This window comes from Callospermophilus lateralis, chromosome 4 (assembly GCF_048772815.1).
Source record: "Callospermophilus lateralis isolate mCalLat2 chromosome 4, mCalLat2.hap1, whole genome shotgun sequence".
NCBI classification, from domain to species: domain Eukaryota; kingdom Metazoa; phylum Chordata; class Mammalia; order Rodentia; family Sciuridae; genus Callospermophilus; species Callospermophilus lateralis.
Window position 1 is genome coordinate 1325734 of NC_135308.1, and position 20553 is coordinate 1346286.

The 20553-nt window shown below is 58.1% G+C and overlaps 1 protein-coding gene across 1 annotated transcript in view; it reads left to right on the plus strand.

The window, feature by feature from the left end:
- Dlgap2 (DLG associated protein 2) overlaps window positions 1–20553 on the plus strand; it is a gene marked incomplete at its 5' end in the record, with an annotated part of 498702 nt that overhangs the window by 456532 nt on the left and 21617 nt on the right. The window contains 3 exons of the mRNA XM_077109210.1: window positions 9277–9623; window positions 10537–10578; window positions 16438–16523. Of these exons, the coding sequence (XP_076965325.1) occupies window positions 9277–9623; window positions 10537–10578; window positions 16438–16523 (475 nt within the window). The remainder of the gene's footprint in view (window positions 1–9276; window positions 9624–10536; window positions 10579–16437; window positions 16524–20553) is intronic.

Sequence of the window (20553 nt, forward strand, 5' to 3'; positions counted from 1 at the left end):
GGACATGCCCAGGGCCATGCCAACACCAGGAGCCCCAGGAAGCTCCTGGCCACAGAGCACTGTCCAACGGGCTGCCCTAGGATCTCCATGTCCCTATGTGGGACTCCTCTGGGTCTGCCGAGGGCAGGTGTCCCAGGCCCACCCCACAGACCCCTGGCCCTGCTGCCGCTGCCCCACGGACCTCCTTCTCTCTGTCTGCCCAGCACCATCAATCTCCCTGCTGAGTCGGCTCTCCCAGGAGTCAAGGCGACTTTGCCAAGAGAGAGGCTGTCCTGGGCTAGACTTTCCCCAGCAAAACCCCCGCCAAGAAGGACCCCTGAGCCCCTGGAAGACGGAAGCAAGCGTCGGGGAAACACAGATGACACTCAGAGAGCCAACGGGCGTGAGGTCGAGAGCGAGCCTCCCCAGAACGGCAGTGACCGTCCAGCTGACCCTGCTCAGAGGGCAGCGGCTGACACCAGCTCCACGGAGGTCACAGGTGGAAATCCCAGCCCTTTGACCCTGCCAGGCCTGGCTCAAAGGCTCTGGAAAGCACAGACGACTTAGGAGTATGAACCAGACTTGAACCACTGCCTTCTCTAAACCTCAGATGTCCCAATGCAGCATACGTCTGAAAAATATGTTTTTAAGTGAGGAAAATCTAATGTCCCTCTCCCCTCAGAGCCCCAGAGCTGCTGAGACCCAATGTCGAGGGAGCACACGCTATCTATGATTGGTTTTCAGCAGGGGGACCAGCCAAGACAGAGTCGGCGGAGCCAATTTAATGTTCCCAAGATTGACACCAGAGACTGAATGGGACTGATTGCTCTGAAATTAGTCTTTCAACCCCTTTCAAACACCAGCAGTGTGAGATGCTGAGCACGTACAGCGCGAGTGCGGTTTGGGCTCTGGGGACTTGGTTGTGAATTTTGCATCATTGTTGGTATTTTCAAATGATGCAGGTTATATAAAACATGTTCAGAAAACAGTGGCTCAAAGAGGACGCATGCATGTGTAGTCTCCCTTCTTAGACTGTTTAATTGCACTGAATTTGTCTCATGCTAACAGTCATCAAGGTGTGGGACCATGCTGTGCGATTTAGACAAGACCTGGGAGAGCTCTGGAAATCCGGATGGATCCACCCTGGGGAATCTTCATTCCTCTGTTTATCTATGTACTTATTCTGGAGACCCAGGAGGGATAAAATGATTGATCATATCAAACGTTACCATGAGTCCATTTAAGACAGAGGAAGTGGAAGTCCACCAGCACAGCCACCACAGGGTCACCGCAGATCCCTGGACTCCTGGGGAGCCTCGCATGCGGTGAACGAGGGCACCTGTATTTCCCCAGTTCTTCAAATTGTGAGTGTGCGCCTTTATCTCTTTCCTAATGGAGACTGACATTTTCTTCTTCAGTCTATGGATTGGTGGCAATGGACTTCTCTACCGTTTTGATCAATCACACAGTCAATTGAATCAGATTCACAAACATTTATTCAGCACCTGATGTCTATGTGGTACTGGAGTGATACCCGAGAGATGTTTCATAAAACAAAGGAAAGCAGAATCTCTAGTTGATATTTAACTCTTGCTCCTAATTGCTCTTGGATCGTTACAAACTATCCTGTGATTCATAAATTGGTCAAACTGCCTTCTCTTCTTACGTTTGCGGTGACATTCCTGTGTGCTTGGGGTCCCTGGAGCCATTCTTAGTGCCCTGTCCTCCTGCTCAGCACCCATCAGTCAGACCGTGGCCAACCTCCGAGGGACTGACGTGCCTGGCACACAGTGCACCCAGGAGGCGCCAGCTGAGCTGCTGCCCATGGTGCAGGCGGCAGTCACCAGTCACCGCACCAATGGCAGGGATGCTGCTCCTCCAGGAGAGCGGCCTGCCAGGGCCGTGCGCATGCCCGCGGGAGCAGGTTTCTGTGTGAACACTGCACTCTGTCCTTTCTCCACGACCTGCCTACAGAGCCATCCAGGGAACCAGCCACAGCGTGTTAAATAAGGCGGAAGAGGTCTGGTGTGCAGAGCACGCAGGCCACAGGAAGGGCTGTGTTCCTTCTCCATCTAGAGGGCTGCCCATCAGAAGCAAACTGGTAAGTTAAAAAGAAAGAAAGGATATCACACCATCTCACCTAACAAGGCCAGGCACCACGGGACAGGGGGCAGCGGAACCGTTTGACACGCCCAGGAAGCACCAGTGGGACCCACAGCCATCTGCTCAGTGCAACGCATCAGCCCTCCTCCTCCCCACGAGCATCAGGGGTCTCTCCTGGTCTACCCCATCTGGTGAGCCCCAGAGCAGGGGCCTCTCCTGGTCTACCCCACCTGCAGGCAGGTGAGCCCCAGAGCAGGGGCCTCTCCTGGTCTACCCCACCTGGTGAGCCCCAGAGCAGGGGCCTCTCCTGGTCTACCCCACCTGGTAAGCCCCAGAGCAGGGGCCTCTCCTGGTCTACCCCACCTGCAGGCAGGCGAGCCCCAGAGCAGGGGCCTCTCCTGGTCTACCCCACCTGCAGGCAGGCGAGCCCCAGAGCAGGGGCCTCTCCTGGTCTACCCCACCTGGTGAGCCCCAGAGCAGGGGCTTCTCCTGGTCTACCCCACCTGCAGGCAGGCGAGCCCCAGAGCAGGGGCCTCTCCTGGTCTACCCCACCTGGTGAGCCCCAGAGCAGGGGCCTCTCCTGGTCTACCCCACCTGCAGGCAGGCGAGCCCCAGAGCAGGGGCCTCTCCTGGTCTACCCCACCTGGTGAGCCCCAGAGCAGGGGCTTCTCCTGGTCTACCCCACCTGCAGGCAGGCGAGCCCCAGAGCAGGGGCCTCTCCTGGTCTACCCCACCTGGTGAGCCCCAGAGCAGGGGCTTCTCCTGGTCTACCCCACCTGCAGGCAGGCAAGCCCCAGAGCAGGGGCCTCTCCTGGTCTACCCCACCTGGTGAGCCCCAGAGCAGGGGCCTCTCCTGGTCTACCCCACCTGCAGGCAGGCGAGCCCCAGAGCAGGGGCCTCTCCTGGTCTACCCCACCTGGTGAGCCCCAGAGCAGGGGCTTCTCCTGGTCTACCCCACCTGCAGGCAGGCAAGCCCCAGAACAGGGGCCTCTCCTGGTCTACCCCAACTGCAGGCAGGTGAGCCCCAGAACAGGGGCCTCTCCTGGTCTACCCCACCTGGTGAGCCCCAGAGCAGGGGCCTCTCCTGGTCTACCCCACCTGCAGGCAGGTGAGCCCCAGAACAGGGGCCTCTCCTGGTCTACCCCACCTGCAGGCAGGCGAGCCCCAGAGCAGGGGCCTCTCCTGGTCTACCCCACCTGCAGGCAGGCGAGCCCCAGAGCAGGGGCCTCTCCTGGTCTACCCCACCTGCAGGCAGGTGAGCCCCAGAACAGGGGCCTCTCCTGGTCTACCCCACCTGCAGGCAGGCGAGCCCCAGAGCAGGGGCTGCATGGGCCTGAAGCTAACACAGCGTGGAGGGCTTCCCAGGTGTCTCAGGATGGGCAGGTAAGTTCCTGACCTCGTGGGCTGCGGTCTCCCCCACTGGAACGTGAGCACCGTGGAGCAGGATCCCCTCACTGCCCAGTCTGGTGTCTGGAACCATGTGGCCGCCGGAAGACGGGCCGAAGCTTTCACCGGTTTCTTTAGAAAGAGCAATGCGCAAGGCAAGATGGAGGAAGGGATGCCAAGGGCCGTCCAGCCTCTCTGTGGACTCCCGAGGCCGGGCACTGTCGCCAGCTGGCTCTGCGGGTGCTTTCTGAGTGTAGAGGTCAGGCGGAGAGTCACAGAACAACTGCCCTCGGATCAGTGGCGCCAGTGTGGAGCAGGCATCGAGTCCACTGGGACTGGCAAGCCAGTGGTCCCCCCTTGGGGGGCTGAAATGGGACCTCAGTGCTGCTCCAGCACTTGCATCACGTCTCCCCAGTCCTGAGGCCTGGCACGGAATCTTCCTGTCAGAATGACCTGTGGGGGGAGGCAGCCCTGGCACCGGCTGGCACGCTGCTCAGCAGCTCCACAAATTACTGCTTTGGTCTGTCACCCTCTGTGCCGCGTCCTCATCTCTGGGAGGCTGGGGATGAGTCACTGTGCAATTCCCGTGCCGCCCTCTTCTGTCCAGGTGACCTTGGCTGTGGTCGGCGAGGGACACGATTCTCTGGAGGCCACAGGGTGCTGTGGCAAGCCTTTTGTGTTCCGTCAGGAGCACTGTGTCCAGGGGCTGTTACGAATGGGACTGGAAACATCTGCTGCACTTACCGGGCACATCAGGCATGACCAGAGAACACCAGTCCGTGACGTCTCAGGCTGGCACCTTGTTTGTGGTGGCACTGAGTGCGGGGTGTGGCGAGGGAGCCAGAGCCCACTCCCCTTCTGCAGGGAGCCGTGGCCCCTGAGGTTGGAGCCCTCCTCACACAGCTGCGGGCTTCTGGCCACTGGGTGGCGTTTGCTGCTTCTCATGGGCTCTGGACGTCCACCCAGAGGAGCCTGCTCCAGTGCCCGGCTTGTCGGCCCAGCTCCACGGGCAGGCGCTCAGGCAGTCCAGCCTCGCAGCCTGCAGTCAGGGGTGAGGGGGGCCTCTCCATCCTCGTGCCCTGGAGGTGGTGACCGTGCAGCCCACACTGTGGGCCCAGCCCTTCACCTGACCGCCTACCTCCATGGGGAGAATGGAGAGCGCTCAGCGCCTGTCACCTTGACTCTGAGCCTCGTGGGCCAGAGCACTGCTCTTGCACCCTGAAGAAGCCTCGACCGATGGTCTGTGAACTTCCACTGACGGGGTCTTCTTTTCCTTAAATACAGAGGCAGCAGTGTCTAGCGATCTTAGCCTCATTTGCCAGGGAGTCAGGCCTTGTCCTTGAGCCACGGGTGTGTCGAGTCACCCTGCTTCCAAGGCACACCGGGAAAGCTGCAGCTCAGCTTCAGGCAGACGTCACTCACAGTCCATGTCCCAAGCAAACCCAAGCAACACGTGACTGGAGACCGGCGGCTGCCACCACGGGGCAGTCACAGCTCCTATCAGGTCAGAGGGGTCGATGCCACCCACCAACACCCCGGGGCCACAGCTGCGGGTCCCCCAGTCCCCACGGGGACCACTCTCATCAAGGTGTTCTCATCCAAATGTGCAACTCCACGTTCTCCAGGACCAGGACCCAAGACGCAGAGTGTCCCTGAATGAGCCTGGGAGGGAGCCCTGTGCCCCAAGGCGTGGGCCTTGGTCTCTGCATGGTCACTGCCACGACTTTGTTCTGTGTGTGCTGTCACTGGGAAGGGCCCCTCCTGGGCCAGGTGGCCCCCAGAACTTCAGAGCCTGGAGAGCTGGCAAAGTCACGTTAGAGGTTGGTTCATTTCCAGTTTTTCTTCAGAAAACCTTAGCAAGGTTCTTGCTGTGTTATGTGATTTTTGAATATTTGAAATGAAAACAGGGGTGTCTGGAAGGGTCGGACACTTTCACGGCTGGACTCCCCGTCCAGGAGAGGCCGAGTGCCGGTTAGCCTGTACGGTCTCACTGATTAGCCTGCTCCCACAGACACCTCGGTGGCCAGCCCCCAGTGTGGCCACGTCATTGCTTGTAACTTTAGGGAACAGTGTGTCTGTGCACTGTGTCCTGTTTGATTCACTCTATGTTTTGAGACTAACATTAATTAAAGCGTCAAATCATCTTTAAACTCTTTAGTCGAGTCTTTTGCCTTCAGCGTCGTTTCTCCAGACTTGTTCTCTCATTAGACATTCACGACTTGATGACTTTTATGCTACCCTCCTTGAGTGCCCATCAAGAGGGTGCAGTGCACCCAAGTGTGGCTCTCTCCTTCAACACAAGAGCGAAGCTGGCCACTCAGAGCGCGTTCTCTCTTGATGATGCATTTGTGCTTTGAACCACAGAATGCTGATTTTCAAGTTTCCTTGTTGGCTTGCAAATGACTTTCAAGGATCGGATACGGACCCGGTGTCCAGGACTCCAGGTGCAGATGGGCCAGCACATGTCCAGAGCAGTGGTGCTCGACACTTGGGCTCACAGGAGATCACGTGAAAGCCTGGGTGGGGGCCATTTGTGACGTTTTGTTCCAATTCACTTCCTCCCATACCAGACGCTGCTCCCTCGTCTCCCTCGGTGCCTTTGCTTACCCAACCCTCTGAAGACCCAAAGGAGTCCTACAGTCCCTTCTGCTTGCTGTGCGTCAGGCAGAGAGCAAGCCGCTGGATCTGTGCTCATGTGGCCGTTTCACAGCCAAGCTTGCTGTCGTGACCAGCCTGCAGCCGCGCTCCCGGAGCAGGAGCCTCCACTCCACCTGACTCCTGAGCAGAGACACACGGCCGGCCTGGCAGAGGCACCCCACACCCGTTGTGCGTAGACGTTCAGCTGCTTTAGACACGTAGCTCATTCCAGTGTCACTAGGGACTCTGCTGTGGGACAGAGCCGTCCATGTTGTAGCCTTTCAGGTGGAATGGCGGCACCCATGTGTGCGTTCAAGGCGTCTCCCGCCTCTCCCTGTCCTCTGCAGACCCTGCTGGCTGCTTGGCTCCTCCTCACATCCAAGTGCTCCAGGGCTTGGTGCAAGTTACTCAGAAAGTTTCCAAAAAGCAACTTGACCCAGACACATCCCGGAGGGCGCGGCTTCCCACACCTTTTCCTGCCTGCCCTGCTCAGCTGAGAGGAGGGTCGCCCGCCTGGCTTCCTCTCAGTGTGGACACTTCTCTTTTTATGGAACTTCATAGAAACCTGTCCACCCACATCTCCTGCAGGGTTCCTTCCACCCACCGCCGTGCAGGTACCGTCTCCTGGGTGACACAGAGCTACCGCGCTGGCCTCAGGGTGCCCAAGAGGAAAGGCACTTTGCAGAGAGCGCCTGTCCTCAGCCGCCACTCTCGGGCGAGTCTCAGGGCTCCTGAGGGACAAGCAAAAGCCCGGCTCTCCACACACAGGCCTGGTCTCCTCCCTCCCAGCTCGGCCTCCATCTTCTGCCGACTCAGGAATGTGCTCAAGACAGGTTTTCTCCTCACAACGGAAAGGCGGGCACCTTCCCTCCCCGTGTGGGTGTGAATGTGGTGACTGGTGGCACCTCAGGGCATGGGTGTGGTTTTCCTGGGGCTCCGCAGGACACCTGGGCATCCTTCATCAGTTCACAGCAATTCCACGCCGGAGGGAAGCTGGAGTGGTCTTTCCGGTTTTAGGCTCTTTCTGTTTTACTGGACTCAACCGCACCTGTGACCAGAGGAGTCATGGGAGCCGCGGAGGACAGCCAGGACAAGGCCCACGTTTCAGGAAGGCCTGGCTGAGGACCTTGCCCTCCTCTGACCGGCCTGGCAGTGTGGGGTCCTTGGCACCCTCCAAGAGAGCCCTGGGTCCTGATGTCTGCCACACCTTCTGCCGCTCAGCCCTGTGAAGACAGACAGCCACGCTGCGACGGACTGTGCTCCTCTCACCGGCTCGGTCCCCTGCCACCGTCACTGCTGCGGGAATGTAAGACTTCTCCGAGTCCCTTTTCCTGCTTGAGAGCACCAGGGAGACGGACGGTGGGATCCGAGAGTGGCCGAGAGCACTGCCCACAGTCCTGCACACTTCCTGTGGATCAGTGGAGCCAGTGGGTGGAGGGAGGCTGCAGACTCCCCTCCCACCCACAACCAGGACAGAGGCGCTGCGAGAAACGGCCCCGGCTGCCAGTGCTGGCACAGGAGGCCCTGTCCATGAGCTGTCCACACTGCTCACCTCTCCTCTGCTCATGTCCTCACAGCTCTGGGCCCTGCTGGATCTATACTGTGCAACACTGTTCAGAAAAACGTAGGCTGGGTGCAGGGACACACCACTGTATCCCAGCAGTGCTGGAGGCTGAGGCAGGAGGATCACAAGTTCAAGGCCAGCCTTGCAACTTAGCAAAACCCTGTCTCAAAATAAAAAATAGAAAGGGCCAGGGAGGTGGCTCAGGGTAGAGCACCTGGGGTAAATCCCTAGTACCACAGAACAGACAGACAAACTTGATAAAAGGCAGCGTTTAAATGGCCCACCTTGTGGGGAGAGTCAAGCGTGCTCACCAAAAGGCCTGATTAGGAGGGCAGGAGTCTCCAGAAGGAGAGTCACAGGAGCCAGGGGCCGCTGAGCACCGTGCTCCCTCCCCTGCTCGGCAGCCCCGTGGCGCCCTGAAGGACAAGGCCTGCCTGTTCCACGGCCTCAGCCCTGTTGAGGTCTGGGGCAGCTGGGTCCTCGTGGTCGGGCTGGCCTAAGACTCCCCTCCAGACATCACCGGGTGTCCCCTGGGGTGCAGGGCTCCTTGCTCAGCCCCTACCGGCAGCGCCTCCCGAATGCCACAGAGGTGTGGCTCACGGCATGCACGACACCTCTCTGCTACGCCTGAGACCCACTCGGGTTCCCGGGAGAGAGACGGGTCGAAGCTTGAGAACCGCTGTGGAGAACACACGTGTTGAGTCACTCGTGTGTGCCTGTGGCCCTGGGTAGTGTCAGCTTGGCCTCGTCTCCCCGGCCTGGCCTCTCTCGTCAGCTCAGGGACACCCTCGGGAGCTCATGGAGGCCCCCCAGCACAGAGCGCAGGGAGAACACTGCCACCCTCCCTGGGCACCGACTCGAGTCCAGTCAGAACCCAGGTGGTCACCAGTGTGCAGGCCACAGTGGTCCCAGGGGCCCCTTCCCAGGAGCCCTGGCCTTCAGGAGTCCATGTGGTGGCTGGCTTGAGGATGCAGCATGCCTGGCCCTGGAGAGCAGCTGGGAGCCGAGGTCTGAGGCCATCTCCGTCTCCAGAGGCTGGCACGTCTCTCCCCCTGGCAGGCTGGGTAGCCAGCAGCGTGGCTGGGGCACGTGAGGCCTTGAGGAGGCGGGGAGGCCCGGGGGCTGGCCTCCACCCAGGTCCACCCAGGGCCCTGTCAGTGGCCCTCGCAGCTCGTGCCTGTGCGGGGACGGCACGGGGACGTCGGTCGTCTGCTCGCTCTGAATGCTTTCTCCATTACAAAAGCAGCTGCTGCTCATGCAGAGGTTCTTAGGAAAGACAAGCGGAAGAGAGGACAGGACCGGGACCTCACTGAGCAATGGCCACGCCCAACAGCCCACCTGTGCCGGCCTTTCCTCATGCACTCTGACCTTAGTCCTGTCTCTGCTGCTAGACTCGAGGTGTTTTTGCAGTTTTTCTCTTTACAAATCCATGGTGCAGACTCTCTGCAGCATCGAGGGCTGGGCCCATAAATAAGGAAGCCAAATGCTTTGCTCCCTTAGGCCAGGGGTCCAGACAGGCTGGCTCGGGTCGTGGCTGCGCGTGCTGAAGGTGCACCGCAGATGCCGCCGGGCCGCGTGTGCCCTGACCGGGCCTCTTTCTCTTACAGCGGTCTCCTACGCAAATTACAAGAAGACACCCCCTCCGGTGCCTCCTCGGACCACCTCCAAGCCCCTGATCTCGGTGACAGCCCAGAGCAGCACTGAGTCCACCCAAGACGCCTACCAGGACGGCCGTGCCCAGAGGGTGTCCCCATGGCCCCAGGATGGCCCCAGCCTCTACAACTCCACGGACAGTTTGGACAGCAACAAGGCCATGAGTCTCGCCCTGGAAACGGCCGCGGCCCAGCGCCAGGCCGACGGCCAGGGCAGCTCTGTGCGGACCAGCGACAAGGCCATCCTGGTGTCCAAGGCTGAGGAGCTCCTCAAGAGCCGCTGCTCCTCCATCGGGGTCCAGGTAGGCTCCCTGCCGGCCCAGGTGCCTTGCCTAGAACAGGTGAAGGAGCAGCCACTGCGCGTCCTCACGCTCACGCCATCCGCAGCTGGCCGCGGAGACGGAAGGCCCAGCTGCACTCTGGCTGCGAGCCTGCGAGTGGAGGATGGGCAGCCTGGCAGCAGAGCCGGGCTCCACACTGCGCCCTCCCGGGGCCCCGAGTGGTGCAATCGCGAGGGTCACTGAACGGGTGGACAGTGTGGAGAGGAGGCCATCGTGGTGCATTACCAGGGGGGTTTCCTGCTTAGGTCCAGTTTTTCAAAAGCTGTTCATCTCCCAAAGTGTGCTGGAAAGAGGCATCGGGGAGCCACCCAGGCACAGCGCTGGGTGCCACGCAGGGCAGGTGTGACCAGGGTGCTCCCACAGGCGGCCACTCCTTGGGCTGTGGTCACAGACGCTGCACCCATGCACCCGCTCACGGGCAACCCACCCTGCATCTGGGCCCCAGGGTCCTACCCAAGATCCCACCCACCGTGTGTGTCCCCTGAGTCCAGCGAGCTGGACTGCTGGCCTTGCCCAGTCAGCAAGTCTCAGTGCTGTCTAGGTTCCAGGAGTTGGGGACATGGACTTCTCACTGTCCTGCTGACATCCCTCAGGCCCCGTGGACATGGTCAAGCAGGGTGGCTGGCCACGTTCTCTGTGGCCCGGGCCACTTTCTGCTCCTCTGCTCAGCCTGTGTCCCGGGGGCTTTGAGGCCAGGAGCGCAGCCCTGCGCCCTTTCCTGGGGAGGAGGTGTGTGGAGCCGGGAGTGAGGGCCCACCCCGCACGGTGCCTGTGTGCGAGGCCTGGTGGGGACAGGCAGAGCGCAGGGGCCACTGGCCCGGCGGCCTTGGTCCCGAGCCGGGTCTCCACACTGTGGCTTCGTTGTTTTGTTTAGGATTCTGAATTCCCAGAGCATCATCCATACCCAAGGTCAGATGTAAGTACCAAACATCTCCAACGCCCGGCACGCATGACTTCTCTCACCTCCCTCTCTGGGTCTTCATACGACTGCTCTTGTCACTCTGTCCTGGCCCTATGTGCCAGGCTCTCCGCTGGGTGCTCCACATGTATCCTCAAGGACGCGAGCCGGCCCATGTAAAGGGAAGGAGCAGGCGCTCGGCCGAGCCCCGGGCCTGGCGCTGGCCCAGGAGGGTGGAAGCAATGTGCATTCCCCACCTCTCCAGCTCTGGGCACCTCATCATAGGGACTTGAGGTCCCCAGATCAGCCAGGGGACGGCATGCTGCCCGGCGGGCACTCTCTGGTTCTCTCACACAGTGTCCTCCAGTGCACCCACCACCCTGGCCAGGGGCTAGTTCCCACTCCTGACATGCAGCTCAACAGCCCCATCAGGAGATGAGGACGTGACCTCCCAGGCCATCAAGTTAGGTGGCCCTGACCCCAGCCTGCCTCCCCCGGGTCACTCTGGCTCAGCAGCTGCTCCCTCCCACAGCTCAGCCCCCCCCCGCAGCCTCTCACCACGGCCCTCCCAGACCAGGGTCCACGAAGGCTGGGCCCGTGCTCCTCCTCTTGCCCCCCGCACCCAGCACAGTGCCTGGCACATAGTGACCTCTCAGTGAATGCTGGACAGGTGAGTGGAGGGGCGCGTGGACGGCGAGTGCTGGACAGGTGTGTGGGCGGTGAGTGCTGGACAGGTGTGTGGGCGGCGAGTGCTGGACAGGTGTGTGGGCAGCAAGTGCTGGACAGCAAGTGTGAGAGAGGTGTGAATGCAAGGACACGCTGGACGCCAATCCCACTGTCTGTGTGGTGAGACAGCGAGAGCTGTGCGCTCCTAACCCGGCAACTGCCAAGATGAAGTCCATGGAAAGTTAAAGGAAAGCGTAGCCAGAGACACGGAGCATCAGGACACAGCAAATAGCTGAGAGTCAGAGAAGCAGGACCAGGGAGCCCTCAGGGTCAGGGGTGCAGACGTGGAGCGCGGGCACGTTCTGCAGGCTAAGGGTCATCCGCGGAGACTGATGGGCACCAGAGGGACTATAGACAGTGTGGGCACGGCCCAAGCAGCCCCACTCCCTGGCACATGCCCCTCCATCCTCACAATGACCCTGTGTTCCAGGATGGGGAAACTGAGGGTCAGGAGGGTGAGTGACTAGCCAAGGTGCCCCCCCAGGAAATAGCCACTCTGCTTCCCACAGAGACACGGATTGCACAACGTCCCTGGGCCACTCCCACACCTTGGCCCCAAAGCCACCTGCCCTGCTCTGGAACCCTGAGCCTATAGAGAAGGGGCTGGCACTCTGTCCGGCACATAACTGGGCTGGCCGCATGGTCTGCATCCCTCAGATGCTATGGTCCTGAGTGCTCATGCCCTCAGCCTGGCACAGCCTCCCCAGGTTCATGGGCATCACGTGACACTCAGCAGTGGTGATGAACACAGGACTTCAGCTGTGCCTCTGGGCTCCACCAGCATGAAGTCCAGCTGGGTCCCACTCAGCCCACCCCCTGTCACCCTGTCCCCCTCCCTGCCCAGCTCAGACCAGGCGTGAGCTGAAAGCCCCTGTCACTCAGGTAGCCGAGGCCATGCACAAGTCCACCCCAGGGACATGCGAAGGCCGTTAGGCCAGACACCCCTGGGAAGAGGCAGCTGAGCTCTGCCGCGCACAGATCAGTCCCCGTGAGGAACACTGAGCCACGGTCAGTCCTGGAACCCAGACTCGGGTGGCCCTGCTTTCCTTCCTTGAAGCAGGGCCCATGCTCTGCCTTTGCCCTGCCTTGTTCGTCAGTCCAGGTGTGTCTGTGACAGAGGTTTGCACTTCTGTGTGTGTGAAGCTGTGCCCAGACTTCCAGCTGGTTTAAGGCACAGGGAACCTGGGGTCATACAAGCCCAAGTGAATCTCTACGTCAGCAAGGCATCACACGCACCCCGCAGGCTGTGAGAGTAAAGGAGCCACCCTGAAGCCACGTGACCAGCCAGGTTGAGTGTCCCACGAGATGGAGGACCCTGGTCCCCACCACCCTGTCCTCCCTGCGTCCCATGTCCCCATCCTGCAGCCTGATCAGTGGCTACTTGTGTGGTACCCAGGCACCTGGGGCAGAGAGCTGGAAAAGCACACTGAACGTTGGACTTAACATCAGTCTTCACAGGGGATGGAATGAGTTCATATCAAAGCCACACCCCTGCCGGGCAGAGTGGAAGACTTCAAAGGGGGAGCTAGACGGGCTGGTTGGAGAGCGACTCCAGATCTGAGCTCTGGTGAATGGCTCCAGCCGCCACCCAGGTCTGCTCTCCCAGGTCCCTGCAGAAAGCTGGGGATCCGACTGAGCTGACCAGCCGTGACTTGGCTGCAAGCCTGGTCCACATGCAAGAGGTGTCAGGGCAGCTTGTCCCCCATCAAAATCACTCCATGTGTGTGCACACAGGTACACAGCACACACATCCACACACACACAAGTACATGTGCACACGTGTTCACATACACATGAATGCACTTACACAGATGCACTCAAGGATAGGTGCACACGTGCACATGTAAATATGCACATACATCCACGTAGACACACAGTGCATGTGCACACCTATTCACATACACACATGTGCTCTTACACAGGGATGCAGCCAAAGATAGATGCACGCATGCACATTTACGGATGGACACACACATCCACATGGACACACCATGCATGTGCACACATGTTCACATACACATGTGTGTACTTACACAGATGCACTCAAGGTAGGTGCACACCTACACGTGTACAGATGCACACACATCCATGTGGACACACAGTGCACGTGCACACCTGTTCACACACATACATGTGCACTTACACAGATGCAGCCGAGGATAGGTCCATGTACAGATGCACACACACATCCATGTGGACACACGGTGCATGTGCACACGTGTTGGTCTACTCACATGTCCCATGTATGTGTGGGAGAACGTACACATGCACACACTCATGCAGGGGCTCATGTGCACGTGGCAGCCACACCAAACCCCTCGTTCTTACACAGATGGCGTGTGCCAGCGCCCTCCTGCCGCCCCTCCTCCTGGCTCCAGCTCAGCCAAGGGAGAGCTGTGGTGGCCGCCCGGGGAGTCCCTTTGTGAAGGCGCCTGCCAGGGCAATTGCTTGTTAGCCTGTCTTGCATCCTCCCAGTCACGGAGCCTTCTCTCCAATGGAGTCCATTGGAAGAGTGGTGTTGCTGATCCACCTTTCCCAAACAACTCTCCTAGTGGTGGGTCTTGTAGAAATGAAGACCCACGAGTCTTCCAGGCCTCGGAACCCACCCACTCGTCCAGCCAGCATTTCCTGGGGAAGACCTGGAGCTCCCTTTGCACCGTGCAGACGGTCTTTCTTCCTCTCTGCCCTACCTGCGCTTGCTTTCTACTGGCAAGACAACCCCTTCCTCCAGGGGTCTCTGAGGTTGACAGGGGTCTGGCTCCTGCCACATGTGATTTCACCCTAATCATCCCCGCCCTTGACTTCCCGTATCTTAAGGTTCTGAGCTGTCAACTGTGCGTGGCTGTCACTGAATGTCCACGTGACTCTCCTGACAGTCGTAAAAGTCAAGGTGAAAGGACAAGGGACACTAGGTGCAGCAACCTCCCTGACTGAGCTTCGCCCTGTGTTTCACATCTGTCCCATGAGGTGCAGGATCTGCGTTGTTTTCAGACAAGAAGCAAAGATGCAAACTCAAAAGCCTTCCCTGCCTCGGCACCCCCATCATCTGCAGACCCTGGCCGGTTCCAAGAGCTGCCTTTCCCTGGCTCACCATAAACCACGAAATTCAAAGCCCAAACAAAGGGGAAGTCACGAATGTGTGATGTGGTGTCTGTGGATGTGATGCTGTGTGCCCCCATGTGTCCTGACACTGCTGCTCATGGCACCACTAGGCTGTGCTGCCCGCGCCTGGCGTGAGGCTCCATGCCATGAGCCACTGTACCTTGCTCCTGCCCCAGCCGTGTTCCCCGTATTGCCCCTTATAAATGACCAATTTCCTTAGGCTACAACCCTAGGAGTAGATTCATGTAGGATAAAAACCCTCAACTCTTTTTATGATACAATTATGGGCTCTTTTTATTCCAAAATCTCTCTAAAAGTACATATCTGTGCCTTCATTTCACCAAATCTGTCAAATTTGGCAATATCTGCTAAAACTACTAAAGGCAATCTCCTCTGAGCCCACAGCCTGGGTCATTTCCCATGTCCTCAAGGTTTGCCCGTGTCCCCAGCACTAACGAGTCTTTACAGCAGCATCAATGTGACAAAACACCAGAAAGAGCCAAGTGCCTTTCACTGAAGACTAATCAAATAAATCAGGTTACATTTCTAAGGTGGAAGCTCAAAGCCATGCCACATCCTGACATGGAACTTGAAACAATAATTCTATCACGATCTTATCATACAAAGCCTCAATAATCTCCATGTCCAGAAAGAAAGGACGTAATGAAACTATGACCCACGTAGGATGGGAAGGAGAAGGGCATGTCCTAACGGGAAGGTTGGAATTTTTCTTCTAGAATTTTCTTCCTGTGTAAGCAATTCCTCTTCTAGTGGTCAGCACATAAGTTAGGTATAGTTTCTGCATATGTTCTGGAAATACGCCCGTAAGAGGCAGGAGCCTCTGATGTTCCCTCTGCTCAGGAGAACCAGCAGCTGTGGGTTCAGAGCAGGGTTCCCAGGGCAGAGCCCCAGGAGCACCCCAAGCAAGTCACTCACCTTCCTTCTGGGTTCCCCTACCAGCCCACACGGGAGCACCAGGGTCATTGTGAGGGTGACTTGATGCAGTGCTCAGGACCCTGGGCCACACCTGGGGCACAGGCATATCCCACGACTGTGGAGCCCTCCTCCACCTCCTGCCACAGAGCCTCAGTCTGTTCACACAGGTTCAGCCGAGGACAGTCCCGGTGACGGCAGGATTTCAGAGAGCAGCTCTCCTCTGCTGGCTAATGTCAGCTTTGATTGACGCTTTCCACCTTCTCCTCGTAGCAACGAGTGCAGTTGTTTTAAACATGCTTTTTAAAACTCAGTTGTGGACATTTCAGATGGGGTCAGAAGTCCTTTGGGTGCGATTGGGAGTGTCTGTGTGAGGACAGGAAGGTGAGGCTGCCCCTCGGTGCCCGGAGGAGCCCTGTGGCTCAGCCAGTCTTGGCTTCACGCACTTCACATACCGAGATTCTGTGGCCGTTTTTTAGAAAAACGTCTGCTGGGATGTCCTCATGTGAGACCTTGACGTGACTGAAGGCCACTGAAGTCCATGCGGGTTTGGGGGCACTTGGGGCAGGGCCACGGTTAGGGCTCTCAGGAGAAGCTTTCTGAGCTGAGTCGCTCTGGCGGTCCTAGCAGGCAGGAATGACAGCCGCGTGCAGGAGCCGGTGGGAGCTCGCCTCGTGTTTCTGACAGACGCTTCGGTCTCTGTGTCTCTGTATGTGGATGCAGCCATCAGTATAATCCTATTAAATGCTTACTGTTGTCGTTAGCCCTGCCTGGCTCATGCTGTACTGACTGCCTGCAGTGTAGGGGGTGAGGAGAGCGTCAAGTCTGTAACCATGCAGTCGACAAAGTCTGTTTTCTTCCTAAGCTGAGTGGAGCAATTTTGTTGGCATACATGGAACAGAAGACCTGAGTTCAATAGGTCTGTAAAAGTTGGTGGGACACAGTAGCAACATGATCACACCAATGTGAATGCACTTCCCCTCCGGGGTCTCACTGGGTCTAGTGCATTTCGGCATTAATTAACCCAGTACATAATTACAGAAAACAACAGCAAACATTCCCCCTGGCTCAGTTCCCGTGTTTCAGCTCTAATACGGATGCTCTGTGTTGAATCAGGTGGAAACGGCTACGGATTCGGACACGGAGAGCCGAGGCCTGCGGGAGTACCACTCTGTTGGAGTGCAAGTAGAAGACGAAAAACGGTAACTCAGCCCTTCAGGATGAGGGTGCTCCAAGCACTGTATGTGAGCCTGGCCGCCCGCCCCAGCCCACTGCCCTCTGCAGCTCCTGCCGCTCGGGAGACAGGGCCATGCAGCAGCCCTTTGCCATTTACCTCGATGAACATTGAGTTATCCTGCTCCTGTGTCTTGTCCTCAGAAGCAGGAAATAGGCCACCCACAGGGCAGAGTCCCTTAGAAGGAAGAGAAGGGGCTGAGGGTGCAGCACCTGCTTCTCACCTCTTCTGACAGAGTAAGAGCGGGCACTGAAGACCCCAGAAGGCTGTGTGGTCTGTCACGGAGAAGATACTGCCATAGTGCAACCAGCGGCGGTGTTAGCACATGTCTAGAAGAGTGCACACTGTCAGCTACAGGAACAGGTTGATAGAGCTCACACCTCACACTTCAGGGCCTGTGGGCACAGTGCTGGGCTATGTCAGCCACAGGAACAGGTTGATAGAGCTAACACCTCACACTTCAGGGCCTGTGGGCACAGTGCTGGGCTGTGTCAGCTACAGGAACAGGTTGATAGAGCCACTCCTCACACTTCAGGGCCTGTGGGCACAGTGCTGGGCTGTGTCAGCTACAGGAACAGGTTGATAGAGCTCACACCTCACACTTCAGGGCCTGTGGGCACAGTGCTGGGCTATGTCAGCCACAGGAACAGGTTGATAGAGCTCATACCTCACACTTCAGGGCCTGTGGGCACAGTGCTGGGCTGTGTCAGCTACAGGAACAGGTTGATAGAGCTCACACCTCACACTTCAGGGCCTGTGGGCACAGTGCTGGGCTGTGTCAGCTACAGGAACAGGTTGATAGAGCCATACCTCACACTTCAGGGCCTGTGGGCACAGTGCTGGGCTGTGTCAGCTATAGGGAACAGGTTGATAGAGCCACTCCTCACACTTCAGGGCCTGTGGGCACAGTGCTGGGCTGTGTCAGATACAGGAACAGACTTGATAGTGCTCACACCTCACACTTCAGGGCCTGTGGGCACAGTGCTGTGCTGTGTCAGCTACAAGAACAGGTTGATAGTGCTCACACCTCACACTTCAGGGCCTGTTGGCAGAGTGCTGGGCTGTGTCAGCTACAGGAACAGGTTGATAGAGCCACTCCTCACACTTCAGGGCCTGTGGGCACGGTGCTGGGCTCTGTCGGCTACAGGAACAGACTTAATAGAGCTCACACCACACACTTCAGGGCCTGTGGGCAGAGTGCTGGGCTGTGTCAGCTACTGGAACAGGTTGATAGAGCTCATACCTCACACTTCAGGGCCTGTGGGCACAGTGCTGGGCTGTGTCAGATACAAGAACAGGTTGATACAGCCACACCTCACACTTCAGGGTCTGTGGGCACAGTGCTGGGCTGTGTCAGCTACAGGAACAGGTTGATAGAGCCACTCCTCACACTTCAGGGCCTGTGGGCACACTGCTGGGCTGTGTCAGCTACACGGAACAGGTTGATAGAGCTCACACCTCACACTTCAGGGCCTGTGGGCACAGTGCTGGGCTGTGCCAGCTACAGGAACAGGTTGATAGAGCTCACACCTCACACTTCAGGACGAGTGGGCACAGTGCTGGGCTGTGTCAGCTACAGGGGACAGGTTGATAGAGCTCATACCTCACACTTCAGGGCCTGTGGGCACAGTGCTGGGCTGTGTCAGCTACAGGAACAGGTTGATAGAGCTCACACCTCACACTTCAGGACGAGTGGGCACAGTGCTGTGCTGTGTCAGCTACAGGAACAGGTTGATAGAGCTCATACCTCACACTTCAAAGCCTGTGGGCACAGTGCTGGGCTGTGTCAGCTACAGGAACAGGTTGATAGAGCTCACACCTCACACTTCAGGACCTGTGGGCACAGTGCTGTGCTGTGTCAGCTACAAGAACAGGTTGATAGAGCTCATACCTCACACTTCAGGGCCTGTGGGCACAGTGCTGGGCTGTGTCAGCTACAGGAACAGGTTGATAGGGCCATACCTCACACTTCAGGGCCTGTGGGCACAGTGCTGGGCTATGTCAGCCACAGGAACAGTTTGATAGAGCCATCCTCACACTTCAGGGCCTGTGGGCACAGTGCTGGGCTGTGTCAGCTACAGGAACAGGTTGATAGAGCCACTCCTCACACTTCAGGGCCTGTGGGCACAGTGCTGTGCTGTGTCAGCTACAGGAAAAGGTTGATAGAGCCATACCTCACACTTCAGGGCCTGTGGGCACAGTGCTGGGCTGTGTCTGCTACAGGAACAGGTTGATAGAGGCACTCCTCACACTTCAGGGCCTGTGGGCACAGTGCTGGGCTGTCAGCTACAGGGAACAGGTTGATAGAGCCACTCCTCACACTTCAGGGCCTGTGGGCACAGTGCTGGGCTGTGTCAGCTACAGGAACAGGTTGATAGAGCCATACCTCACACTTCAGGGCCTGTGGGCACAGTGCTGGGCTGTGTCAGATACAGGAACAGGTTGATAGAGCTAACACCTCACACTTCAGGGCCTGTGGGCACAGTGCTGGGCTGTGTCAGCTACAGGAACAGGTTGATAGAGCCATACCTCACACTTCAGGGCCTGTGGGCACAGTGCTGGGCTGTGTCAGCTACAGGAACAGGTTGATAGAGCCACTCCTCACACTTCAGGGCCTGTGGGCACAGTGCTGGGCTGTGTCAGCTACAGGAACAGGTTGATAGAGCCATACCTCACACTTCAGGGTCTGTGGGCACAGTGCTGGGCTGTGTCAGCTACAGGAACAGGTTGATAGAGCCACTCCTCACACTTCAGGGCCTGTGGGCACAGTGCTGGGCTGTGTCAGCTACAGGAACAGGTTGATAGAGCCATACCTCACACTTCAGGGCCTGTGGGCACAGTGCTGGGCTGTGTCAGCTACAGGAACAGGTTGATAGAGCCATACCTCACACTTCAGGGCCTGTGGGCACAGTGCTGTGCTGTGTCAGCTACAGGAAAAGGTTGATAGAGCCATACCTCACACTTCAGGGCCTGTGGGCACAGTGCTGGGCTGTGTCAGCTACAGGAACAGGTTGATAGAGCCACTCCTCACACTTCAGGGCCTGTGGGCACAGTGCTGGGCTGTGTCAGCTACAGGAAAAGGTTGATAGAGCCATACCTCACACTTCAGGGCCTGTGGGCACAGTGCTGGGCTGTGTCAGCTGCAGGAAGAGGTTGATAGAGCCATACCTCACACTTCAGGGCCTGTGGGCACAGTGCTGGGCTGTGTCAGCTACAGGAACAGTTTGATAGAGCCATCCTCACACTTCAGGGCCTGTGGGCACAGTGCTGGGCTGTGTCAGCTACAGGAACAGGTTGATAGAGCCATCCTCACACTTCAGGGCCTGTGGGCACAGTGCTGTGCTGTGTCAGCTACAAGAACAGGTTGATAGAGCTCATACCTCACACTTCAGGGCCTGTGGGCACAGTGCTGGGCTGTGTCAGCTACAGGAACAGTTTGATAGAGCCATCCTCACACTTCAGGGCCTGTGGGCACAGTGCTGGGCTGTGTCAGCTACAGGAACAGGTTGATAGAGGCATCCTCACACTTCAGGGCCTGTGGGCACAGTGCTGGGCTGTGTCAGCTACAGGAACAGGTTGATAGAGCCACTCCTCACACTTCAGGGCCTGTGGGCACAGTGCTGGGCTGTGTCTGCTACAGGAACAGGTTGATAGAGGCATCCTCACACTTCAGGGCCTGTGGGCACAGTGCTGTGCTGTGTCAGCTACAGGAACAGGTTGATAGAGCCCATACCTCACACTTCAGGGCCTGTGGGCACATTGCTGGGCTGTGTCAGCTACAGGAACAGGTTGATAGAGCTCATACCTCACACTTCAGGGCCTGTGGGCACAGTGCTGGGCTGTGTCAGCTACAGGAACAGGTTGATAGAGGCATCCTCACACTTCAGGGCCTGTGGGCACAGTGCTGGGCTGTGTCAGCTACAGGAACAGGTTGATAGAGGCACTCCTCACACTTCAGGGCCTGTGGGCACAGTGCTGGGCTGTGTCAGCTACAGGAA